At 40.1% G+C, this 27,266-nt stretch overlaps 1 protein-coding gene across 3 annotated transcripts in view; it reads right to left on the bottom strand.

The window, feature by feature from the left end:
* Window positions 1-27,266, bottom strand: part of paplna (papilin a, proteoglycan-like sulfated glycoprotein) — a 73,693-nt gene that overhangs the window by 27,512 nt on the left and 18,915 nt on the right. The window contains exons 5-19 of one of the 3 annotated variants that reach the window (XM_052145124.1): window positions 27,145-27,205; window positions 26,861-26,963; window positions 26,488-26,618; window positions 16,044-16,167; window positions 15,849-15,929; window positions 15,150-15,322; window positions 14,931-15,054; window positions 11,339-11,465; window positions 11,002-11,073; window positions 8,429-8,633; window positions 3,141-3,317; window positions 1,620-1,770; window positions 1,216-1,299; window positions 544-688; window positions 289-376 (exon numbers count right to left, since the gene is read on the bottom strand). In XM_052145124.1, coding sequence (XP_052001084.1) covers window positions 289-376; window positions 544-688; window positions 1,216-1,299; window positions 1,620-1,770; window positions 3,141-3,317; window positions 8,429-8,633; window positions 11,002-11,073; window positions 11,339-11,465; window positions 14,931-15,054; window positions 15,150-15,322; window positions 15,849-15,929; window positions 16,044-16,167; window positions 26,488-26,618; window positions 26,861-26,963; window positions 27,145-27,205 — 1,846 coding nt within the window. The remainder of the gene's footprint in view (window positions 1-288; window positions 377-543; window positions 689-1,215; window positions 1,300-1,619; window positions 1,771-3,140; window positions 3,318-8,428; window positions 8,634-11,001; window positions 11,074-11,338; window positions 11,466-14,930; window positions 15,055-15,149; window positions 15,323-15,848; window positions 15,930-16,043; window positions 16,168-26,487; window positions 26,619-26,860; window positions 26,964-27,144; window positions 27,206-27,266) is intronic. The other 2 variants (XM_052145125.1, XM_052145126.1) reach the window with 2 other exon arrangements.

The raw sequence follows: 27,266 nt of genomic DNA, 5'->3' as shown, positions 1-27,266 counted from the left end.
TACACACATGTTGCTCACATATTATTGTAGCCCAGTTTGTGCTGAATACAGTGTTATCAGACTTTAGCCATTAATATGTTTTTAAGCAACTGAAAAAAGCACAAATGTCAAGGTATGTCAAAACTTCTCCAGGGCCCAAAATACCCTCAGACCCCAGAGGGTTAATTGCCACTGACCTGGCAAACGCGACTAGTTCTTCTGCACAATGCTTGTAAAAAAAAAAAATCCCTGTTGTGGATGTTTATATCCTCTGTAAAATGACAGGAAAAAGGCAAATAGGAAACTCACTTTTGGAGACCGGTGTAGCCAGGACTCTGGACAGCCCTCCTTGTTGGGGCCCTGGGCTATGGTCACATCATCGCTACAACAGCCATACCTGACAGAAGTGTTTGCATACATTACTTATTCATTTCAGTTAAAAACACTGCACAATATTTCTTTAATTACTGAGGTTTAGTACCTTTCTCCAAATATTGTTAAAGACTCGGATTACATTATAGGACATTTTTGTTTTACTAGATAGACGAATAGGACCATGTGTACCTGCTCCATGTGCAGGATGGTAGGCCTGGGTCTTGGGGACAGCCTTGGCCCTGTGGTCCACTGGCTTGGGTACTTCCATCAGGACAGCAGCCGTACCGAGTCTGGCTACAGTGAGTGGTAAGAGTTGTGCTCTGGCGATTGTTGTCTGCATTGTTTTGAGGAGTTGCAGTTGTGTTGGATAATACAAAATATACACCTTATTACATTTTTCTTGCAGATAGATACCGAAGCCTCTTTACACAACAGACTCTCTCATAAAATTATATACTAGTTTATTCGCACAACACACATGCAACTAGGTACCCATAAAAAAATTAAATTTTAATCCATTAGATTATTCTATAGACCCTTTCAATGAGACTCTTACTATTCTGAGAATGGTGACATGAAGGGTGTAGTGGTGGTGATAGAAGGTAAAATTGTGGACATCGCAATTAAGGGTGTTTTCACACTAGACTCGAGTCTACTTGATGTCAAAGGATAATTTCAGATAATTATGAAATTCCATGCTATTCCAGACTAGTTTATGCTGATTAGGTGCTGGTCTAGCTTGGTAGTCGATAAAGGTTGTCTTGGTGGTTAAACTAGTGAAGATTACAATTTGGGATCAGAACAAAAGTGTGTAAGGATGGATAGATGAACTGATGAAAGGTTAACTGTCTTGAAACAAACCTAGAGAGGGATCCTCAAGGATGTAAGGCTTGAAGCCCTGAATGGTGTTGTCATGTCCTGTTGGATCCTGCATGCTTGGCATCTCTGTTCATACCATTACAAAAGAGAGAGAAACTTTAATAAACTGCATCATATCCATCTGAACACTTCAGAGTTCTGTACATCTCTAAGTGTGTGGGACATCAAACGCTCAAGAAATAAGTACACGTTTTTTTTAGATGGAGGTTATGGCCCCGTTTGTGCCCCCTTTGTGTGGCGCACCTATGCAATACATTCATTGCATATTTGGTTTGCGCCTCTAATGATTGTTAGAAAATGTACAAAAGCTGAATCTGAAGAGAATATAATGGGCTAAAACTTAAGTGTGTTGAGGCATATGTGATATGTGGCAAGGTGTTGTGTACCCTGAGGCCTGTAACAAGGCTGGGTGTTGCAGCTTTCCACAGTAGGGGGTTTGGGGGAGGACTGGCACTCTTCAACCCTGTACAGGTTTCTCTTTCTGTCTGAACAGATCACCTGCCGTTCCCGTAGCCCCGAGCCACAACTCTTAGAGCACTTGAGAAAGAGGGTGGAAGGGTAAGTACATAACATATACACATACACACACATATACACTCACCTAAAGGATTATTAGGAACACCATACTAATACTGTGTTTGACCCCCTTTCGCCTTCAGAACTGCCTTAATTCTACGTGGCATTGATTCAACAAGGTGCTGAAAGCATTCTTTAGAAATGTTGGCCCATATTGATAGGATAGCATCTTGCAGTTGATGGAGATTTATGGGATGCACATCCAGGGCACGAAGCTCCCGTTCCACCACGTCCCAAAGATGCTCTATTGGGTTGAGATCTGGTGACTGTGGGGGCCATTTTACTACAGCGAACTCATTGTCATGTTCAAGAAACCAATTTGAAATGATTCGAGCTTTGTGACATGGTGCATTATCCTGCTGGAAGTAGCCATCAGAGGATGGGTACATGGTGGCCATAAAGGGATGGACATGGTCAGAAACAATGCTCAGGTAGGCCGTGGCATTTAAACGATGCCCAATTGGCACTAAGGGGCCTAAAGTGTGCCAAGAAAACAACCCCCACACCATTACACCACCACCACCAGCCTGCACAGTGGTAACAAGGCATGATGGATCCATGTTCTCATTCTGTTTATGCCAAATTCTGACTCTACCATCTGAATGTCTCAACAGAAATCGAGACTCATCAGACCAGGCAACATTTTTCCAGTCTTCAACTGTCCAATTTTGGTGAGCTCTTGCAAATTGTAGCCTCTTTTTCCTATTTGTAGTGGAGATGAGTGGTACCCGGTGGGGTCTTCTGCTGTTGTAGCCCATCCGCCTCAAGGTTGTGCGTGTTGTGGCTTCACAAATGCTTTGCTGCATACCTCGGTTGTAACGAGTGGTTATTTCAGGCAAAGTTGCTCTTCTATCAGCTTGAATCAGTCGGCCCATTCTCCTCTGACCTCTAGCATCAACAAGGCATTTTCGCCCACAGGACTGCCGCATACTGGATGTTTTTCCTTTTCACACCATTCTTTGTAAACCCTAGAAATGGTTGTGCGTGAAAATCCCAGTAACTGAGCAGATTGTGAAATACTCAGACCGGCCCGTCTGGCACCAACAACCATGCCACGCTCAAAATTGCTTAAATCACCTTTCTTTCCCATTCTGACATTCAGTTTGGAGTTCAGGAGATTCTCTTGACCAGGACCACACCCCTAAATGCATTGAAGCAATTGCCATGTGATTGGTTGATTAGATAATTGCATTAATGAGAAATTGAACAGGTGTTCCTAATAATCCTTTAGGTGAGTGTATGTATATATATATATATATATATATATATATAAACACTCAAGAGGCAGGGTTCATACATATGGTATAAATGGTGTGTGACTGAATCCTTACCAGGCCCCAGTCTCCTATATTCCAGCCAATGGGGCTTCTGCAGGCGGGCATCTCACAGGCCTGTGTTCTGGGGGGCCTAGGCTGGTTCCAACACATATAGTCCTCAAGAGGAGCTACATCTGAACCCACACACACCACATCTCGTGTCTGCTGCCCAGAGCCGCACGTCACAGAGCACTGCACGTGCCACAACATGCAAACATTAACATGTTTGGATTCTCGCAAGAACCCACTGCAATATGTAAGAAACTAGAATTCAGCATTTGGTGAAGAAAAGAGAGTGGTGCAAGCTCATGTAAAACTCGCCACCACAAAGCAAGGTTGTTGCCAGGGCATTGTTATACAATTGCTAAGGTGTTTTGAGTAGTTGTTTGCGTTCTGGGTTGTTGCAGGGTCATTGCTAGGTGTTTGCTGGAGTGCTCTGGGTGGTTGCTTACTGGCCAAAATCAAAAGAGCCTACTCATAGTCCATATCAGGTCCTTTCTTCAAAGCATGTATATGGGATTTTTTTTGTGTGTTTTGTGATTGCTTCGAAAAGTTATGAGTTTTCATTCAAGTCTGTAGCACAAATGGTGTTATGCCTCTACGTTTAATACTAAGCAAGCTCAGCTAATTATAAAGCATTACAGTGCAAGAGTGTTTTCAGCCATTTTGGTTACAGAAGAATTTCCCCATTCATTTCTTTCAATAGGGATTTCATAAACTCCTTAAAAAAATTATTCTAAGCATTGATCCAAACCAACCAGGTCCATGGTGAATCACATCTTTGAATAAACTTTGATTTAACCTGTTCAACCTGTCTCATGTGAAGTGCGCTCACATGAGACGCACTTCATATTGCCGAAGCACTTGCAGATGCACACGCAGACACATACTTTATTTTTTAAGTTTATTCTTTATCTCAATATGGCTCCAAAAAAGCAAAACATGCAGCAAAAGAGAGTTTTTATTGGTGCTAAGGCTGTTTTAGAGCAACTGGATTATTATTATATAATATATACAGTGAGGAAAATAAGTATTTGAACACCCTGCTATTTTGCAAGTTCTCCCACTTGGAAATCATGGAGGGGTCTGAAATTGTCATCGTAGGTGCATGTCCACTGTGAGAGACATAATCTAAAAAAAAAAATCCAGAAATCACAATGTATGATTTTTTAACTATTTATTTGTATGATACAGCTGCAAATAAGTATTTGAACACCTGTCTATCAGCTAGAATTCTGACCCTCAAAGACCTGTTAGTCTGCCTTTAAAATGTTCACCTCCACTCCATTTATTATCCTAAATTAGATGCACCTGTTTGAGGTCGTTAGCTGCATAAAGACACCTGTCCACCCCATACAATCAGTAAGAATCCAACTACTAACATGGCCAAGACCAAAGAGCTGTCCAAAGACACTAGAGACAAAATTGTACACCTCCACAAGGCTGGAAAGGGCTACGGGGAAATTGCCAAGCAGCTTGGTGAAAAAAGGTCCACTGTTGGAGCAATCATTAGAAAATGGAAGAAGCTAAACATGACTGTCAATCTCCCTCGGACTGGGGCTCCATGCAAGATCTCACCTCGTGGGGTCTCAATGATCCTAAGAAAGGTGAGAAATCAGCCCAGAACTACACGGGAGGAGCTGGTCAATGACCTGAAAAGAGCTGGGACCACCGTTTCCAAGGTTACTGTTGGTAATACACTAAGACGTCATGGTTTGAAATCATGCATGGCACGGAAGGTTCCCCTGCTTAAACCAGCACATGTCAAGGCCCGTCTTAAGTTTGCCAATGACCATTTGGATGATCCAGAGGAGTCATGGGAGAAAGTCATGTGGTCAGATGAGACCAAAATATAACTTTTTGGTCATAATTCCACTAACCGTGTTTGGAGGAAGAAGAATGATGAGTACCATCCCAAGAACACCATCCCTACTGTGAAGCATGGGGGTGGTAGCATCATGCTTTGGGGGTGTTTTTCTGCACATGGGACAGGGCTGACTGCACTGTATTAAGGAGAGGATGACCGGGGCCATGTATTGCGAGATTTTGGGGAACAACCTCCTTCCCTCAGTAAGAGCATTGAAGATGGGTCGAGGCTGGGTCTTCCAACATGACAATGACCCGAAGCACACAGCCAGGATAACCGAGGAGTGGCTCTGTAAGAAGCATATCAAGGTTCTGGCGTGGCCTAGCCAGTCTCCAGACCTAAACCCAATAGAGAATCTTTGGAGGGAGCTCAAACTCCGTGTTTCTCAGCGACAGCCCAGAAACCTGACTGATCTAGAGAAGATCTGTGTGGAGGAGTGGGCCAAAATCCCTCCTGCAGTGTGTGCAAACCTGGTGAAAAACTACAGGAAACGTTTGACCTCTGTAATTGCAAACAAAGGCTACTGTACCAAATATTAACATTGATTTTCTCAGGTGTTCAAATACTTATTTGCAGCTGTATCATACAAACAAATAGTTAAAAAATCATACATTGTGATTTCTGGATTTTTTTTTTTTAGATTATGTCTCTCACAGTGGACATGCACCTACGATGACAATTTCAGACCCCTCCATGATTTCTAAGTGGGAGAACTTGCAAAATAGCAGGGTGTTCAAATACTTATTTTCCTCACTGTACATTGCAAACACTTATTATAGTTTGTGTTTGCAATTTATATTTCTGTTTATTGTCTTTTACATTCAATATTTGCTTGTTCTAAAGAAAAGTTTACATGTTTGCACATGTATTTTGTATTAATGTTACAATATATTACTGTTTTAAATTTTATTTTAGTTTATACATGTGTTATGATATTATCAATAACAAAAATACATCTGGAGTATTTTCATGTCTCAGGTCTCATTTTCATCTATCCCATTACTAATATTTTGTGTGTCTTTGAAAAGAAGATAAGAATACCTGTTTGGGAATACTTGTAAGTGCTGTTGTCATGTATATCAAATAGTAAAAGTTAGATGTTTGGTGTAATATTCTTTGTAATAACTTGTTATTGCATTTTGGATAACCCGGGACCTTGGAGACACTAAATGGCCTCCCTTTGGTTTCATAGTAAGACCTTTTGAATGGCAAATGATAGAGAACATTTTAAATTATTTTAGTGTTTGCTGTCATCTAGTGGAATCAAACAAAACTTGCCATACATAGAAAGAGCATACAGGGCTTGTGTTATGCACTTTCAAAAATATAAATCAAAGAAAAAAAACTAAAAGGCTATTTTTGTGTTTATAATAGTTTATTAAAAAATAATTAAGTTTCCTTTAAAATGAGACCAAATTTGTACATTTACTTCACTGTATGTGGGTAAGAGGAGCCTTCAGATTTGGGTATGTTAGTTTCAGGCAGAATTCCCCCCAAAAAACCCTAAGAGTTGAACAGGTTAAAGCATAAAATTATATTAAAATCTGACAAAAAGACAAGGGTACAAGACTGTGTACACTAAATGTCTTTAATGAGGGAATAAACTACAATCCCATGAAGCATTGGGAATAATGCAATCATATTAAAAACCATACATAAATAAAACTATTGATTATAAGTTTAGAAACAATGGATTTTGATTCAATTGCAAAATGCAGAGATATTTGCAACAAAACACGTAGTTTCAGAGTGTAAGGAGACCAGTTCAACTGCGTCATTCACATTGTGCGTCATGTGAGAGGGCGGTCACTGCTCTTTTGGTGGGCTTTGTTAGAATTCTCTGATTAATTTCCCTTCAAGATCATGGGTAGTGTAGTTCTTCACCAGAAATTCCGCTACTTCTTAACAAGATTTTTTTTAACTTTTTTTTTTAATAGAGCTGAAATAACATGGACTGATTGCTTCAACAAAAGCATATACCATTGGCCATCTGAGCTCACAGTATGTATGCCTTTAAAAGTGTATATGTTATCATTAAAAATCAATTACCCTATGAAGAATAAATGAGATTTTTTTACTTCCGGAACCAGAATGTTGAACTCTATTTGAAAAGCTAGGAACATCCTGTAAGTGATATTTTCTATTTTGTGATTTCACAAAAAAGTTGCGCTACTTTTGTGCATGGTATTTCAGTTCAAAAACCTGCATTTTATTCACTAACCACCTTCTAACTTAAGTGCTGAAATTTTGCAGCATCTTCAGTATTAAAATGAAAATTTATGTAATTTCTGCGGCACTAGCGCCACCAAACAGAATTGTTAAAAAAACATTGTCTGTCGTTGATCGAACAAACAGATAGCCCCACCCCAAACTCACGGCATTGGTCGAGTAAATGTTATTGTTGCTCTTGAAATGGGTCACTCAAAACAAACTCAAATTTTCACAGCACCACAGAGAGAGGCATACTGTTTACAGTTTTCAAGAAAATGAACCTGTGAATGGATTACTTATACACAATTTTCAAGGACATTTCCAGGACATTTTGTGCCAAACGGTTGTTATATTTCCACCGGTTTTGACCGTTGAAGCAAAAACACACCAGAGGTTATGATGTATATTGTGGTTATTAGATGTTCCATATTGGAGATATTTTTGTCAAATGAAGTGCTACACAAAAGAACATAAACATTATTAGAGATTGCTTTATTACATAATTATTATTAAATTATCGTAAACATTACAGTTTGTGTAATGAGAAACCTGTTATCGCTGTCTCTGCATATTAAGATGGGACAGGAGAAAGTATTAACACTGAAAAAGTAACATACTTCAGCTTTAAGTCATTGTCATTACTTTCCATGCAAACACACCTCCTTTGTATGTTAATTAGCCTTATAATAGATTACGCTGCTTTCACGAAAATTGCCTGGCGCAATTGATATTGTGTTATCCTTTTTATTTTATAGAGATGTTATTGTACTTTCTATTGATCATATCAGCAGTAATTCATCAAATAATGATCAAATGATTGAGAAGAGCTTTATAACCTGGCACATATACATGGCACAATGTAGTCAAGCGCACTTTCGGCATGTTAAAGAGATGATCACGTGTTTGGATCACTGTGTGTCAGATCATGGTGGTCTGCTGCATCCTTCGCTATACAGCGCTCTGAATCTGCCCGCAAGATCGAAATCGTGCATGCATATGGCATTCAGAAGCAATTTTGTGGGTGTGTTTGAGTCATTGCCTGATCTGCATAATTCCTTAAGTGAATCAGATGCTAAACTAGCACATTCAAATAACTGACACTTTTCCTGGGCGCAAGTCATTCTTCGTGAATTCCCCCCTTTGTATTTACATATAACATAATCTGACATATCTGTATTACATACACATCTGAATTACATAATTATATTACATATAGTTTATTTACCTGTTTCCAGCTGGAAATTCTGTATTGAGCACATTTCTGCATGTTACACGTCTGCTGGCTGAGAGGTCTGGGAGCGTAAGCGGCACACTGCGAGTCCTCAACCACTCGAGATCCCACTGAGTCGTGGGACATACACTCCACTCTCCTCACCTGAGAGCCCCCACCGCAAGTCACTGGACACGGGTTCCACTTGTCAGTCACCCAACTGATACCACCAGAGAGCAAGAACAACAAGAGTGAGTTACAGATTTAGTGGTTTTATTTAGCTAAACTCCATCCCTTGCCATTCAATAAAGTGCTCGGTCCCACAGTGCCCAACAAACCCAAAGAAACAGCTTTGGGTCATTCATGGATTAAAGGAATATAGTGGGTTATAAAACAATTAAAGGTCTATCAACCGCATCTGTGGTATGATGTCAATTACTACAGACAATATTTTTGACACGTTCATCAGTTTATTAAAGAACAAACAAAAGAACATTTATAGTAAGTGGATTTAAAAGCAGAAATTTTAAGATTGTATTTTTGTTAACCCTCCGATGGTATTTCAAAAACGGTTTAGATGTGTAACACTTAAAAAAAAAAAAAAGGAGTGTGTGTGTGTGTGTGTGTATTCTGCATTGTGAGTGTGTTATCATCTCAACCCTTCATTTCTAAGTGTGTATGTTTAGCATTGTGGCTGATTTATTGGTTTTATTTGAAAATGTCAAAAACAACAACTTTGTGTTAAAGTCTCACCAGTTCATTCTTGCATGTGTGTAAGTGTGTGTGTGTGTGTATATATATTTTGCACTGAAGATGTTTTTTGTATTGTGGCTGATTTATTGATTGTATTTGACAGACTAAAAATTGAACATTAATTTTCAATGGTTGGTCAATTTTGACCACAAATACCAAATACCAAATGTTCAGATGGCAAATGGAGGAAAAGGCACCAAGTCTTGTACTGCTCAGATAAAAGAAACCATTATTATAATATTTTATTCAAATGTATTTCGGTCAAAAATGAATGAAAACCATAGGAGGGTTGAACACATGAATTCTTAGGCAAAATGTGTAATTTTGAGCGGTTAAGTTGTCTTAATCCTTTTAGCAATAGGGCTGCTTTTCTAGGCAGATGAACTTATCGTTATGCATTAACAATGGACAGATGTTTAAGTTCAATTTAACCCAAAATATTCCTTTTAAGTGAAAAGTCAAAAGCCGTTTTATTAGTTAACAAATACATACATGTACACGACTGTACATGATTTAGCATAGAAAGATTTCAGAATTTTGGAAAATGAGAAGGACAAAATAAGTGCTTAATAAAAACACTTAGCTTGTCAAAGCCAAGCAAGTTTTGTCAAATCCAGAAGCCTCAAGAGTCATAAAGATATGTCACGAGGGCACAAAAGAATTCGGTCTCTCCCACTACAAAAAGGAAAACCACATGTTCTCTGCCAGGTTGATCTGCTCAGGGATCATGAGAACTTCAGGCGTCTGTACATAAACATCTGAAGGAAATGCCCAGGGTGATTCCATCATGACAAGTTAATGGCTTTTGATTTTAATCACCCAAATCCTGGTTTCTGTTTCACACACAAATGTATACGAGACCACCTGAATCCAGTTAACAAAGCATACACCCAGACTGTGGATCTATCTACAACACATGTGTAATACACACAATATGTCAAAAATCTATAGATAAAAACATATAGATCTATAGTGCTCACAAAACAGACACTTAAACAGCCAATTTCCTACTTACAACTCCGACAACAGCTCAGCTTAGAGACACAGGATGAATGTCTTGCTAAAAGGAGGATACGTGGTATATTTATTGAGGTGAAACTATTGCCGTGTCTATAAAACACAGAGATCCTACTCAGATTTACAAGGGAGACAAGGCTCTCACAAGACTCTAACAAAGAAAGCGTCACACTAAACATGTAGAGCAGACTGAACTCAAAAAATTGACTTTCTAGTTCTCATTTCAAAAAGTGTAGCTGACTTATAACACAAATATATTTGTGCTGTGTTGTACAGGACAAGTTTTAATATAGTTTGGGGTAATGCTCACAAGGAAAGGGATGGTAACAGTTGAGGCCAAAGTATACTTCGGTTGTCTGCATTGCTGATCGCTTCACGCACAGTATGCATGACACAAATTTCATCATAAGCACAGCCAGTGCGGATTGTCCTCGTGCGGCACATATTTTTAGAGACGTGGTAAGTGTCTCGTCTGTGCACATTGTGGCTGCATGCTGTTGACTGTACTAAAACAGTATCAAAAAACAGTTGTAGTGTGCATGCATCCAATATGTTTGTATACGCCCATGGTCAAAGTTTAGACTTTGAAAGGCAATGTGGTCAACTGGGCACGATCCAATCCGGCCTGCAGAAAAATGAAGTACACCCAGGCCATTACACCAACACAAAAAAAAATATTTTAAAAATCTCATAATCTGGTCCAGAGTTTCTGACCCGAGCATATGAAACACTGTAGATTCTTGAGAGATTGCAGAGACTGGACATGTGTGAGTTTGAGGTCATGCGTTGCAGTACATCAGCCTCTCGGGGGCTGTTACCTGTATACTTGCACATTGACTCGTGGTGGTTCCATTGGCCTCCACAACATCGGCTCGTACACATACGCCATCCTTACAGAACAGGAACAGTACAGCCAAAGCTGTGAGACCCAATGGATCTCCACAAGTCAGAAAGCAACCGCAAACTTTTGACACATTCGGAACAATATGAACAGGTCAAATAGCTACTGAAATTCAATACAAAATTTAGAGCGAAATCTCACCTGGTAAAGCATCAATGGAACAAATTTAACCAAGCCATTAGTTTCGGCTATTAACTGAATATCAAGTGTTGATATGTTTGTTTATGCTGTGTTGAAATTGTGAAATATCCTACCTGCGGGTTTGTGGGCATTGATGTTCATTGCATGTGCGGTTACTGAGGGGTCGAGGAAGAGAGGCACACAGGTAATCAGGGTAGGCTTCGTTATCAATGGTACAGAAGACCAGACGGGACTGGTAACCTAAAATATGTGGAATACAATTTCTGAACCCACACTACACATGTTTTGTCAGGAATATTTTTCAGGTAAACTTTGCTTCATATGATAATATCTAAATGAACTGGCCTTACTCAAGTGAAAAATATTGTTTAATAGGACTGAAACCTGATAAAATTAGGTTACATAAGCAAAAGTAATTAGATCAAGAAAAAAAATCCTTAAGGTAACAATTGCATGTAGCCTTTTTACAGTGAACAGAAATGGTTATTCAATGTCATATCAACCGAATTGCAAAAACATCCCTGGCAAAAAAAAAGTAAATATTTTTATGTAAATAAATAAAAGGAACATTTCTATTTTCAACATTATTTGTAATTCAGACATTTGTTCAGGATTACATGGCACATACCATGTAACCCACATTTGGTTTAAATTAAAAGTTTACAACTTATGCATGGAGCCTGTGGAGCGGAGGGGGGCGGGGCCGGTCGGAATATCGCGCGCCCGGTCCCCAATCAGCCTGATGAGGCGCGCGAGGGATAAAGGCGGCCGGTGACGATGGTTCGAGAGAGAGAGAATTACGGACATGTCCGTCATGTGTGTTTGTTTATGTGTTTTTGAGTTTAAGTTTCTCATTAAAATATAATTTATGTTGACAAGCCGGTTCTCGCCTCCTCCTTGCCCATCCTTCAACTGTGTTACATAGCCACACTGAGAGCCCCATATCTCTGGAATTTAACCACATAGGGTTCAAATGAAATATTAAATATGAAAACACCAAAAGATAAGTTTGTTTTGAACCAGAATCTAAAAGGATATTAAAATATCTTTGATTCACCTGTATGTATAAGGTGTGATATATTTAACACACCTTTGATCCCATTTTTTAACCACTGGCAAATAAAGCAACAAAGAGGGCTGAAGTCAACTGCTTTAATAATAAATATATCGATCACTCTGTAAAAATAAAATAAATGAGGCTGCCCCCTTTCTAAGATGATTGTTTTGACCTGTATTTTTTCAATTAAATCATTGGGGAAAATTGTCATTTTGACCCACCTCTACAAAATAATGGATTATTCAGTAAATATTGTTCCATGGCATTTCATATTTTGCCTACCTCTCTAGGGCTGGGGAGGGGGACGAGAGGAGGGAAAACCGAAGCAAAAAAAAAAAAGAGGTGAAGGAAAGGGCAAGGCAGAGCGACAGTGACCGTACTGATTCCCAGACATGCCGTAGCCTGGTCCTCGATCACTCCTCCACCCTCTGGTGGACGACAGCCGCTCCTCCCCGGGGAGACCGGAGCCAGTCCTCCGACCCCTGGTGGATGGAATGTCCCTCTGCGTTTTGGTGGCCAGTAGGGAACTCCTCCGCCCCTGGCAGCGGGCGGCTCTACCGCTCCAGGTGGCCGGCAGCGACCCCCTCTTCCACTCGCGGACAACGGACGTTCCTCCGCATCCAGGCGGCTAGCAGCAACACCTCCGTCCTCCGGCGGATGGCCGCGGCTGCTCTTCGGATGGATGGCAGTGGTGAGAACTCCATGACAGCATATCCCTCCGCCTTCCCGGGTTTCGGAACCAATGTCACAAGGTTACAATTGGAAAGGAGAGGTGGGAACCAGCTGAACGGTCAAAATAATATTTAATCAAAAAGACACAAAAATAAATACACACACTGCAGCTGCGTGTGGCTCTCTCTCTCCGAACTGCTAGATTCCCCTCTCCTTGGCTGATTAGCCCGATTGAGGGCCGGGCATGCATAGTCATGGCCTGGCCCTGCCCTCCTCCTCGACACAGAATATAAATACACACACTGTGAAGCTCTCTCTCTCTCTCCCCCAAACAGCCGCATTCTGCTGCACTCATCCCTCTCCTCGGCTGATTAACCCGATTGGGGGCCAGGCATGCGTAATCATGGCCCGGCCCTGCTCTTCTCACATCCCTCCTCATTCCTGGGTTTCGGCACCAATGTAACATGGTTAAAATGGGACAGGAGGAGGCAGGAACCGGCTGAACAATCAAAGTATTATTTTAATAGGAACTTAAACAAAACACAGAATAAAAACTCACACACTGCAACTGCATGTGACGCTCTCTCTCTCTCGAACTGCCGCATTCTGCTGCACTTATCCCACTCTGCAATTCCCCAATCTAATTTTCAGATTTATGATGTGTGCAAGACGTTATAATCCTGCTCACATCACATCCTCACTGGGGTGGGAAGTGGAAGCCCATGAAGACAGCTTTCATGTTGGCTGTTTCTTCCAAGAGTCGCTGAGAATCATGACTTGACCTTTATTAAGGGCTTTGAGGTGATACATAAATACAACTGCACAGTTCAGATGATCTGATCAGTTCTTTATTATGGTGGTGCCCATCAAGATGAAGGTCATCCCTCTAGCATTCAAGAAGACTCAGCAACCTTTACCTTGACAAGTCACATGCAATCCCATCAGAGTTCTTTCTTCTTAATGAACTGTCTTGACTGCACATATGTTCTGTGAACACCTGGACGAAGTGGCCACTTTGTACCTTTGAAAATTTAGCAATGCCTCACCTTAAGCTGTGAGCTCTATGGCTTAGATAAGTTCTGTTTCATAAATTCATGATTTTGTTAGTTTTGATCATCTGCATTAAATATGGAATTTGGTGGTCAGTAAGAATGAAGCAGAATGCTGGTGATGTAACCATGGCTTGTTGAATTCCGGTTGACCATTAGAATTCACTGTTGATTTTTGTAATGTTGGAATAAGACATTCCAAAGCTGGCTGCAGAGTAACAGTGGCTTAGGGTTTTTTTTTTTTTTTTGAATTTCAATTTTAAATGATACTTTTTTTCTGTCTCCAGATGGTTACACCACTGTGGCAGCGGGGGCGTGGTCAAGCGCCCGTCCGGAAGAGAAAAGCGGTAAGGGCGCCTACACCTGAGCTAAATTATTTCTAACATCTGTGTCTAATTTCAGTGAGTACGGGGAGAGCGGCATAAAAGGCAGCCAGAGGGCCTCCAGAGGGAGGAAGAGAAAGTCTGGCGCTAGAAGCGTGCTGTGTGCTTCAGTGGCATATCTGTTTATAGTGTCAATCAAAATATATATTAAAAAGCCTCACCTTGAGCCTGGCCTCACGTGTCATCCTTGGGCCAAATACTGTCACAACCACAAATTGAAGTTCATCATAGTAGAGGTGTATTCAAGTAATTGTTTCATGTGAATTGTATTTTATAATATTAACTTTATATATTTTTAAATAACCAGAACAAGCATCATGTTGTTGCCCACTTAAATTTCCCTCAGCCCAGTCTATGTGTTAATGTAACTGTTGGTATATGCTACTCACTTACATGGCTGGTGCTGCAATCATCCCCTAGCGTTAAACAGTCTTTGGCAATCATTGGGTATTCATAAAGCCAAGGTCACATAAGTAACCATTCGACTTTGTCTAAGCCTGACACGTTTAGTAAAGGCAAAGTGCCTTAGGGCATAGTCACTGACCTGATCCACAAGCTTTACTGCATGCAGACCAGGAACCATAGCTCCAGTAGTAGCCTTCTGTAGAGGGTCCATTAGACAGGTAATACTCATACTCCACCCCCTCGTTGGGCTCTTGAGTGATTAGCTAAAGAGAAACAGAAACAGTGATGGCAGCCTGTCAGGAATACTAAGTATATTCAAATCAAATAAGGACAACACACGTATGAAATTTGCTCTTACTTCTATCACTAGGGGCTCGGTGGTAGGGCCACGTCCAGTGATTACTTCTGGGGTCTTTTCCCCCTCTGTTCCCCTCTGGTAATATAGCATAGTGCCGGCAATAGGTGTAGCACGAGAGAAATCAATCACCCAGTGTCCATTAAGGTAGTATTCACCACGCAGGTTTTTGATTGCTGTTAGAAGCAATATGCAATAATAAAAAAGTTAACAATTAGGTGACAATGGTTTAAAAATCACAGTCATAGAAATCGACATAAAACAGAGAAAAGAAAATACACAATGCCAAACCTGTGAATGAGATTGAGATTATACACTCAAGCTTTAGGTGAAGACCCAGTCCATCTCAGAGATTGGCTTGTTTACTTAAGTCTGGATTACATTACATGAATTTACTTTATTACATGCATTATTTTGCATCTGGGAACACAGAGTAGCAGCAATAACAAAAACAGCCAGTTCCTGTATCCATGTTTGTTTACATCTGTCGTGCGGCTCTTACAACTGGAGGCTGTGTGCTTCTGCATGAGTTTGTGACTGTATCAAATTGACTTGAAAGTCAGGTAGTGTGTGACTTATTTCAGTTTATGTCTGTAACAATTTTCAAGTCAATAAGTGTATGATGCCAAATAATTTGAAATCCAGCCTTAAATTTGAAAGCGGTTTTCTAAACTGGGGTGTACTTTGCTTCCATACACTCACCAAGGTAATTGCGTGTGGCTAGTGTCTCCCTGACACTGATTGTTGTAGCCCCAACAGGGATAATGAACATTTGATTGTAACCTGTAAGTAGGGGACAAAACATCTTTGTTGACACAAGGAAGACCCAAGCAGGCATGTTTACTCACAGGGACCATAAATCTAACATTCAGGGCTGTTGGAGCTGTGGAGTGTTACCTTTGGGCAGGTTGTGCATCGAGAAATTGTTTTTGACTAAATTGCACGTCTGTCCATTTCCTCCACACTGTAGGCAAGGGTCCTCCTCTTGGGGTGACTCTAGAATATTATCACACCCAAGACGCTGTAAGCAGACAAATGACAGAGACAGCGGTATATTTCTCAGAACACACCTCTCACAGTGAAGGTCCAAAAAAAGTTGACACGGTTTTGTTGCTGCACTATTTAACAAAGATAACATTGTTAGAATTCCACACCCATTAGCAGAGCTGGACTGGTAATCTGGCATACCGGGCATTTTCCCGGTGGGCCAACGCACTTTGAGGCCAATCAGGAATGGAGTAGTCATTGGGAGAACCGAGCGGGCCGGTGGGTTGGCCACGAAAAGAGCCAAAAGGGCTGCGATAATCTAAAATGAGCCGCCGCATTATGCAGAAAATGACTCAGAAACAAACCTTTTGGGCCAGTTGCTATGTAAAATCCCGGGCCAATATCTCTTCCCAGTCCAGCCCTGCCCATTAGATTCTTTAGATCCATAGAGAAATCTCCTGCAGGGAAGATCCAACCCCCCCACCCCAATCCATGTTTTACAGTTTAATCGATTTTATCATCAAAATATTGTTTAATCAAATTAATCTAAAACTAAAACATTAATCAAATAGCAATAGTAAAATGTATTTTCAACATACCATTGTTTTTTATTTAATTTATTTTTAAAAAAATTAATAAAAGAGCTGCACAACAGAGCTTCATGTTATAAATGAAAATATTGATGTAAACTTCTATTTAGAACAACACTTTTGCTTAAATATAATAAAAATGATTATTGTTATTACAGTAAATACTACATTTTACTATACAGCAGTGAATTTCTTTTATTCTCAGCAAAAAAGAAACTTTTTCAGGACACTGAATTTTAAAGATCATTTTGGAATAATTATATAAAAATAATCTTTATTGTAAAGGGTTTAAACAATGTTTTCCATGCTTGTTCAATGAACCATAAACAATTAATGAACATGCACCTGTGGATGGTCGTTAAAACACTAACAGCTTACAGACGGTAGGCAATTAAAGTCACAGTTATTAAAACTTAAGACACTAAAGAGACCTTTCTACTGACTATGAAAAACACCAAAAGAAAGATTCTCAGGATCTCTGCTCATCTGCGTGAACGTGCCTTATGCATGCTGCATGGAGGCATGAGGACTGCAGAAGTGGCCGGGGCAATAAATTACAATGTCCATACTGTGAGATGCCTAAGACAGCGCTACAGTGAGACAAGAATGATAGCTGACTGTCCTCGCAGTGGCAGACCACGTGTAACAATGCCTGCACAGGTTCGGTACATCCGAATACGATCACCTGCGGGACAGGTAAAGGATGGCACAATCCCTACATCAGTGCTCAGACTGTCCGCTATAGGCTGAGAGAGGCTGGACTGAGGGCTTGTAGGCCTGTTATAAGGCAGGTCCTTACCAGACATCACTTGAAACAATGTCGCCTATGGGCACAAACCCACCTTAGCTGGACCAGACAGGACTCGCAAAAAGTGCTCTTCACTGACAAGCCACGGTTTTGACTCACCAGTGGTGATAGTCAGACTTGCGTTTATCGTAGAAAGAATGACTGTTACACCGAGGCCTGTACTCTGGAGCGGGACCGATTTGGAGGGAAGGGTCCATTATGGTCTGGGGTGGTGTGTCACAGCATCATCGGACTGAGCTTGTTGTCATTGTAGGCAATCTCAATGCTGTGCATTACAGGGAAGACATCCTCCTCCCTCATGTGGTACCCTTCCTGTAGTCTCATCCTGACATGATCCTCCCAGCCATACTGCTCGTTCTGTGCATGATTGAATGTCAGTGTTCTGCCATGGTCAGCGAAGAGCCCTGGACTGTTACGTTTGACCCCTGCTTTGTTCAGGGACACATTATTCCATTTTTGTTAGTCACATGTCTGTGAAACTTGTGCAGTTTATGTCTTAGTTGTTGAATCTTTTAATGTTTATACAAATATTTATACGTTAAATTTTGCAATTTTTTGTTTTGATCAGTCTGTATTTTCAGCTTAAGCAGCTTCACATACTTCATGTGTGTGCTGAAAAACACAGCACAGGCAGACTGTACTTATTTAATTCAATAATGAATTATTCAGTAAATATTGTTCCATGGCATTTAAAATTTTGCCTACCTCTTTAGGGCTGGGGAGGGGGACGAGAGGAGGGCAAAAAAAAAAAAAGAGGAAAGGGCAAGACAAAGCGACAGTGACAGTACTGATTCCCAGACATGTCGTCGCCTGGTTTAATGTTTAATGATAACAACTGGACATATAATTTATTTTGTTTAATTGTCAATTTCAGTGTTACATGAGAACCGGCACCCCCTCATAAGCATATGAGCATTTGAAAGCAGTCAGACAGCAATACAGTCTTGTGTCAGTCAGACAGCATGCAGGGAACAAATTGAGTCTGTACTCTGTACTACCGATACTGCTGAAACACTGGCATTGTTACATATTTTTTATTTTAGTATTGACTTGGTAAAGAAGTACCGGTTGTTTTGACATCACTTCCTGTAGCACTTGCCATAGATGTGTCTGTCTTGTCAGGCACTTCTCACACACCTTACAAACTGATCCCACAAAAGCTCAATGGGGTTAAGATCCATAACACTCTTTTCCAATGATCTGTTGTCCAATGTCTGTGTTTCTTTGCCCACTCAAACCTTTTCATTTAATTTTTCTGTATCAAAAGTGGCCTTTTCTTTGCAATTCTTCCCATAAGAGTCTTCTCTTTACTGTTGTACATGAAACTGGTGTTGAGCAGGTAGAATTCAATGAAGCTGTCAGCGGAGGACATGTGAGGCGTCTATTTCTCAAACTAGAGTCTCTGATGCATTTATCCTCTTGTTTAGTTGTACATCTGGCCTTCCACATCTCTTTCTGTACTTGTTAGAGCCAGTTGTCCTTTGTCTTTGAAGACTGTACTGTACAACTTTGTATGAAATCTTCATTTTTTTGGTGATTTCAAGCATTGAAATCATAGCCTTCAATCCTCAAAACAATGATTAACTGATGAGTTTCTAGAGAAAGCAGTTTCGTTTTTACCTAATATTGACCTTAAGACATGCCAGTCTACTACATACTTTTACAACTCAAACACAAAGACAATGTTAAGCTTCATTTAACAAACCAAAAATCTTTCAACTTTGTTTGATATAATGGAAAGTGACTTTCTAGTACTAAATTAGCAATTTAGCATGATTACTCAAGGATAAGGTTTTGGAGTGATGGATGCTGGATCCATTTACATTGTGATCAGTTGAATGCCACTTTGGTGAATTAAAGTACCAATTTCCATCTAAAACAGCAAAATCTGTACATTCCAAACTTTTGGCCATCAGTGTATATATCCATTCATACAGTTGAAGTCAGAAGTTTACATACACCTTAGCCAAATACATTTAAACTAAAATTTTCACAAGTCCTGACAGTTAATCATAAAACATTCCCTATCTTAGGTCAGTTAGGATCACTACTTTACTTTAAGAATGTGAAATGTCAGGATAATAGTAGAGAGAATGATTTATTTCAGCTTTTATCTCTTTCATCACGTTCCCAGTGGGTCAGAAGTTTACATACATTTTGTCAGTATTTGTTAGAATTACCTTTAAATTGTTTAACTTGGGTCAAACATTTTGGGTAGACTTCCACAAGCTTCTCACAATAAGTTGCTGGAATTTTGGCCCAATCTTCCAGACAGAAATGGTGTAACTGAGTCAGGTTTGTAGGCCTCCTTGCTTGCACACACTTTTTCAGTTCACCTTTGCTTGTTTGTCAATCTATCCCATTTCATTTAAGCTCCTAAACAGGATTTGTTTGACATGTCACACATTCTGGCTCCATTTCACGAGCATACTTGCTCAGAAACCTTTCAAGTTCATTATGCTGCTTCATTCTAGTCAGTTCCGTGTGCTGGTAGAGGCAGCTTTTCAAGAGTGGCGTGAGACCGTGCACCCCTACATACAGACGCACGTTCAATTTCTACATGGTTCGATCTTTAATTCATAGAAATCACAAAATAGTCTACTGTATGGAAATCACATGCTCATCCATTTCTGAGATCAATATGCAGTAGCAATTTTGTCAAAGCTGTATACCCTTAAGAATGTACTTAAACATACATTTACTTTTAGTAATATTAAAAATATATACTATTTTTAGGATAGTTTAGAATGTTTAAATACAAGATGTCGCCTTACCTTGGGAAAGAAGAAGATAAACTTGCCCCAGCGGTCATCTGATTTTTATAAGATGTATAAAATATATTATAAAAAAAAAAAATGTGATTTGTCATTTAAATGTAAAATACTAAATCAAATAACTATTTTCACAATTAAGTTAAATAATGAACAGACAAATTATATAACCGAATCCCAGTCAAAGAGATTCATCTGAGAGAATACCACAATGAAATACCATACAGGCCAATGAATATATGCATATTTAGACACTCATACTTTTAATTGAATGGATGTTATAACAGCAAATCACACAATTTTAAGGTTTGCCACCTACGGAGTTTACCAACTCCTGCATTCAAGACAAAATGTTTTATTAAATTGCATCTTGTCACATTTAAGTGTTTTGTTCATGTTTTGTTCATGTCTTTTATTTTGAAAGTTTATTCCCGTTTCATTGTCATGCCATGTTATCGGTTCCCTCATGTGATCCTCTCTTGTTTCATGTGTTTTGTCCATGTTGGTTTTGTGTTCATGAGTCTTGTTATCTTGTTAGCAGTTATGTTATGTCATTGGTTCATGTTTCATTGTCTTATTATTAGTTCAGTCTTGTGATTAGTTGTCTTGTTTGCTTGTTACCCATGTCTGTGTATTTAGCCCTGATGTTTGTCATTGTTCTTGGTCAGGTATTGTTTGGTGTAAAGTCTTATGTTTGTTTTGTATTCATATTTATGGATTTCACTCTTCATGTAAACAAACACTGCACTTGGGTTCTTCACATCATCATCGTTTGCCTGTTATTACCAGCATACGTTACAGAATACCTGACCGACTATGAACCCAGCAGTTCAGCTCCACAGCCTATGTCAGGGGAATAATCCCCTGGAGGAATATGTAGAGGACTTCTGGGCTCTGGCCTGCAGGGTGGACTTTAATGATATTGCCCTCAATGAATTTTTCCATTTTGGGCTGAATGAGCCAGTCTCTTCCTTGATGCCTGACGGTCGAATTACCCTCAATCTCGCTCAGTTAATTGATTTAGCCCTACAATTGAGCAGATCTTTCACTGCAGGAGTGGCTAAGGAGGAACTATGCACTCCTACAGTGACTACAATATCAGAGCCATTCGCTATCATGGCCGACGGTCCCACGTCATGGTCGCCGAGCCAGAGTGCCACATTATGTCGCAGAGCTTGCGCCACCTTCTGCCCTGGATTTTGAGTCTACTACCTCGGCCTGCTCCATGCCATGTCACGGCCACGCCTCGGCCTGCTCCATGCCATGTCACAGCCACGCCTCGGCCTGTTCCTTGCCATGTCACAGGCCCTCTTCTGCTCCACAGTCCATGCCCATGCCTGCCTCTGCTGCACAAACCAGTGCCTACACCTGCAATGGCCAACGAGCCAGTGCCCACACCTGCCACGGCTAACGAGCCAGCACCCAAGCCTGCCACGGCCAACAAGATAGCACCCACGCCTGCCATGGCCAACGAGCCAGCGTTGCAAGTCTCGTCCGTCCCAGAGCCAGCGTTGCAAGCCCAAGTGGCCTTGTTATGCCATGCTGCCATTCCTACCTCATCATGCCATGTTACCACGTCTACCACGTCAAGTGGTCTGCCATGTCAATGGACCCTGCCTTGGTACTCCAAGCATCTGGCTCCACCCTGCGTCTTTGGCTACTATCTGGGTTCCCAGTTCTCCAGTTTCACCCCTTGAGCCTCTCATAGTTCCACCTTCCATGGCTCCGCCCCTCAAGCTTCTCATGGCTCCAACTTCCACTGGTTCACACCCTGTTCACCAGGCCACACCCCACACCCTGTCTTGCCAGGCCACACCACAAGGAAACCTTCACCCCTACACACTGAACGTGGGTTCTTCACATCATCAAAGTCACTGCCAGCATACATTACACATCTACTACCAACTGTAAATATTCACACTCCACACAAACCCCCCAAAAAAAAATGTTATTGTTATTTACACATCTCAGTAGGCTACTTATATTAATAATTATTTTAGTAACTCAATATTAGGCTACAGCAAGCAAATATGTACTATTTATATGTATTATGAACAGTGTATGAGCAGTTAGGAAAAGTAAATTTTCAATCATAAAAATAATCAGATTCTTAGATTCTAAAGAGTTAGAATTTTTGTCCAGTACATTGTGCTGTTCTGAAACAGCTCAAGTAGTCTGGGCATTATGGTTATCACGCAGGAAAGCATTCAAGAGTTATAAGCCAAAATATAAAATTTTCTATCACCTGACCAGTAGGGGGCAGTGTGCCAAAATGCAGCAGGTTACCTCAGGGCCTAAAGGTGATGACACATTCAAAGTTTCATCCCAAGTCTTCAAAGCTTAGCGGAGATACCGCCTCAAGATACATTTTGCGGGTTCTTTGTTGAATACGTTGAAGCACCATTAGAAAACGGTATGTTTTATCAAAATTCTGTGAATAACTTTTTATAGTGTGTGTCTCTAGATGATACAGCCCAATTTTCATGCAAATCGGACAAACGGAATAGGACAAGTTCGAAAAAGTTCTTTTTTCAGAAAATTGTAAATAGCGGAAAAATTTTCATGACCGAAATTACGTCATAGGGTGCAATCGAATCATCTTGAGTCAAGAAATCTGAGAAAAAAAGAATTTCTAGGATTCACAGTTCAAAAGTTATTTACATAAGCGCAGTGGTGGACAGTAATGAAGTAAATGTAATTCGTTACTGTACTTAAGTAGCTTTTTTGCATATCTGTACTTTACTGAAGTATTTAAATTTGGGGAGACTTTAACTCCACTACATTTCAAAGTCAAAATATCTTACTTTTTACTCTACTACATTTTCAAAATCAGTCATCCTTTTTATTTATGAGTGGATAAAAACGTAACTGGTTAAACGAGCCACCAATCACAGTACAGCGCGCGCTTGTTTTGAACTTGCCTTGGCGGCATCTACTAAGCGCGAACCAGGGGTGCGTTTCCCAAAAGCATCGTTAGCCAACTATGGTCGCAAGTTCCGTCGTTATCATCATAGTTCAACGAGTCTGTGTTTTCCGAAACCATCGTTCCAACGAACATTCGCAAACAGCATCGCAGAGTTGTGTGGTTGGAACGACAGCTCTCGACCTGTGGTTAGAAGCAGAGTTTATTGTTATTATAACATGTGGGCTTAATAAATTATTATCTTGAGCCAAATAGGCAAGATGCCATTCAGTACAATCAGTATCTTTTATTTAGAAGACATACAAATGTCCTTTATGTCTTTTAGTTTGTCAATAGATTTAAAGCACCGTTTTTGAAGAGTGCGCATTTGTGAACATGCTCTAGTGCGTAAGAACGAGCCTATGATTGAATCTGGAAATAAAGCAAATAACTGAGCAAAATATGAGATAGTCCTCAGATGACATGTCCGTAATTTATAGCAAAACATCTAGCATTAATTCGATCGCAAACAGATTCATTAAAAGTAGTTTTTACTCCACCACATGTGTGACATCATTAACCAACGTGGTTGAACAACCAATTTGCGACAATACGGTTTCGGGAAACAGTCGTGACTAGCAAGTTGATTTCTTCAACAGTGCATCGTACTACGGTAGTGGAGCAGCAAATTACGTCGTTGTACGGGAAACGCACCCCAGAGCCGTTAAATATGAGAGTTGCGAACATAGACGGTTGCGACAGTGATCTCGCCGCCGCGCGGTCACGTGATTCGTGTAGCTCTCAATAGTTCCAAACAAATTGCGTTGCCAATGAGTTTAAGCGGGGCAGAGAGCAGCAGCTATTATTGCAGCAATTATCGGTAAATATTGACGCATAAATGTACATTGCTTATTATGTTGACGCTAAAATGACTTGCATATAATAGCATTTTTTTTCTGGGGAGTAGCAGAAACACTGCATTAATACGTTTCCATAACATATATATATATATATATATATATATATATAAAATGGCGTTGTGCAGGTTTATGTGAATGTATAATAACATTAGGATGTTAATAATCATGACCATAGACACTTGAGAAAAATACAGTAAATACTGTAAATGTATTATACCTTATGGGAACAGTCCCCTTCCCTCCAAAATTAAACACACAAAAAATGTATTCAATTCAAAAAAAAAAAATATTATATTATATTATATATATATATATATATACACACACACATACACACACACATCTGACTAATTAATGTCATTTTATTAATAGATTGGTGTGCCAAGAGTGACATTAGTCTTCATGTAGACTGAGTTAAGCAAGAGTCTTGTGACAAATTATAATAGGACATTATGGCCATAAAAAATCATAGTACTTGGATACTTAAGTACATTTGAAGGCAAATACTTTTGTACTTTTTACTCAAGTGAATGTTTAAAGGCAGCACTTCTACTTTTACTTGAGTAATATACTCAAGGTAAAATCTTTACTTTAACTCAAGTACATGGTATGTGTACTTCGTCCACCACTGCATAAGCGTGTGTGGAAGTTTGGGCAGTTGGTGGCACTAGAGGGTTTGAGGTAGAGATACCAAATTTGCTGTGGTTTTTATAACTTTCCCACAAGCGGTTCTATGGGCTGCCATAGAATGAAGAGCAGAATAATAATAATAATAAGATAACAAAAACAATAGGGGTCTTTCACACCTTTGGGGCTTGACCCCTAATTATAGGTAGTAAGCACTCTTTGCTAACACAACAAAATAATAATAAAAAAACAGAACCGCTTGGACCAACATGTGCTGTTAAAAATGGTCCTGCACCAATATAATCCAGTTGAATTAAAGTTTTGGAGATTACGATAAAATCCAGTGAAGAGAGTCTTCTTCAAAATCTCAAGGAATGATAATGATTTTATTTTCAGTCATCTCTATGCTGAATCGTTTAGAGTTAGATTGGATGCTTATTGATTTAAATGTGAATGGATGCAATTAAAAAAGGAATGTTACAAATGCGAAAATTTCAAAAAGTGGAAAAACCTTGGTAACTTTTGTGTACTGTCTGCAAACTGAACTGCATCGACGTGCCCAGTGTTTGACACCTGTGCCATTGCCAACGTCCAGTGTGCGACCGCCTTAAGCTTTGTACAGCCTTACATACGCTCCTCCTATGATTGCCTTCATTGCCCTCATGCATTGATGAGCCTTGGGCACCCTGTTGCCGGTTTGTCCCTCCTCGGACCACTGTGGTTAGGTACTCACCACTGCTGCCCGGGAACACCCCACAAGCCTTGCCGTTTCAGAGATGCACTGACCCAGTCATCTGGCCATAACAATTTGGCCCTTGTCAAAGTCGCTCAGGTCTTTACTCCTGCATTCAATATGTTCAAAGAGAGAGGGCTCGCGAGGACCCGGATGAGCACCATTGAATCGATTATTCCAGGCTGCCGTGTTATAAGAGAACTGATTGTTTGCTTACATCTTATCTACCCAGACTTTGACATGTGGCCTTGTTAGATGATCAACATGATCTGCTTTACCAGTGAGTGGTCATGAAGCGCGCGCACACACGCGCACACGCACGCCACACGCACACGTTGCGTTTCCATGTTTTATGGGGACTTTCCATAGACATAATGGTTTTTATACTGTACAAACTTTATATTCTATCCCCTAAACCTAACCCTCACAGAAAACTTTCTGCATTTTTACATTTTCAAAAAACATATTTTAGTATGATTTATAAGCTGTTTTCCTCATGGGGACCGACAAAATGTCCCCACAAGGTAAAAAATTTCGGGTTTTACTATCCTTATGGGGACATTTGGTCCCCACAAAGTGATAAATACACGCACACACGCGCACACACGCACACGGAGAGAAAGCCATCGTGCTGCATATGTTGCATACCCTGTTTTAGAATCACAGAGTTCCGCTGCCCATTTTCTTCACTTTGAACACTGGTAGAAAAAATATTTTAATGCAACTTATATATGCTCCTGAGTAGACCCACCCAAAATAAGCATAACAATTAGGATGATGGATTGAACACACTTCTAGCACATCATTTACTGAGCCAAGCCAGGCAAGAAATCACTTTTTGTAAAATCCTAAGAGCGCATGGTATTTTGGCACGATGATGATGACAATACCAATTACATTTTTAACTATATCACATTTATAAAATAATTATGAGATTTATTCTGCACTCACACAATGTACAAAATAAATAAATGATAACGAAGAATCAGAGAGCATTGCTAACCTTACAGTGCCCCTCTACACAGATGTCCTTTCTTCCAGGGTGGCAAGGTGTGCCGTCCACCACAGCAGATTGATGGCGATAGTAGAAATTCTCTCCCCTGGGAATACAGTTGAGCTCACAGGGGTTCTCTGCTGTGGAAAAGAGAGACTAAACCTAATATCACCATAATATCATACCCCGAAAAATGTGCAGCAACATTTACTCACTTTAAAAACACAAAGTATTTAAGGGCATATTTGAAGCATATTGTACATAAATAAACTTCATCTTTAGATATTTGAAATAAGATATTAGAGTTCATATCACATTTATAGTAGTTGTGTACCTCACTATCAAATCTAATCAGAATATTAACATTCCTGTTTGTACACACCACTATAGTATGGCAGCCATTTGTAGCGTTTCCCCTGAAAATCAGTGCCATCAAACTGAGAGCACTGCTCTTCTCTGAAGTCTCTGGAACCCTCAGGACAGTCCTGAAATGTTGAAATGGATATTAATACATCATAATGTATGGTTATTCTTAATTAAATATCTAAATGAAAACTGTGAGGAAAATAAGGATGGCACTAATTGATATTCAGCAGGCAGGAAAACTTCAATTTTATTGCTACCAGACACATGGGTCATTGAGTAGAAATGTAATTCAGTGTTTACCTGAATATTACACAAGCGATAGGAGTTATCTGGACCCACACAGCTGTGACCTCCATCAGTCCTATAGAGAGAAGAGATCTGACATGAAGACAGGGTACCCCCCACAATAATCAAAACAAGCA

This window comes from Xyrauchen texanus, chromosome 16 (genome assembly GCF_025860055.1).
Source record: "Xyrauchen texanus isolate HMW12.3.18 chromosome 16, RBS_HiC_50CHRs, whole genome shotgun sequence".
NCBI classification, from domain to species: domain Eukaryota; kingdom Metazoa; phylum Chordata; class Actinopteri; order Cypriniformes; family Catostomidae; genus Xyrauchen; species Xyrauchen texanus.
This window is presented reverse-complemented; position numbering and strand designations above follow the sequence as displayed.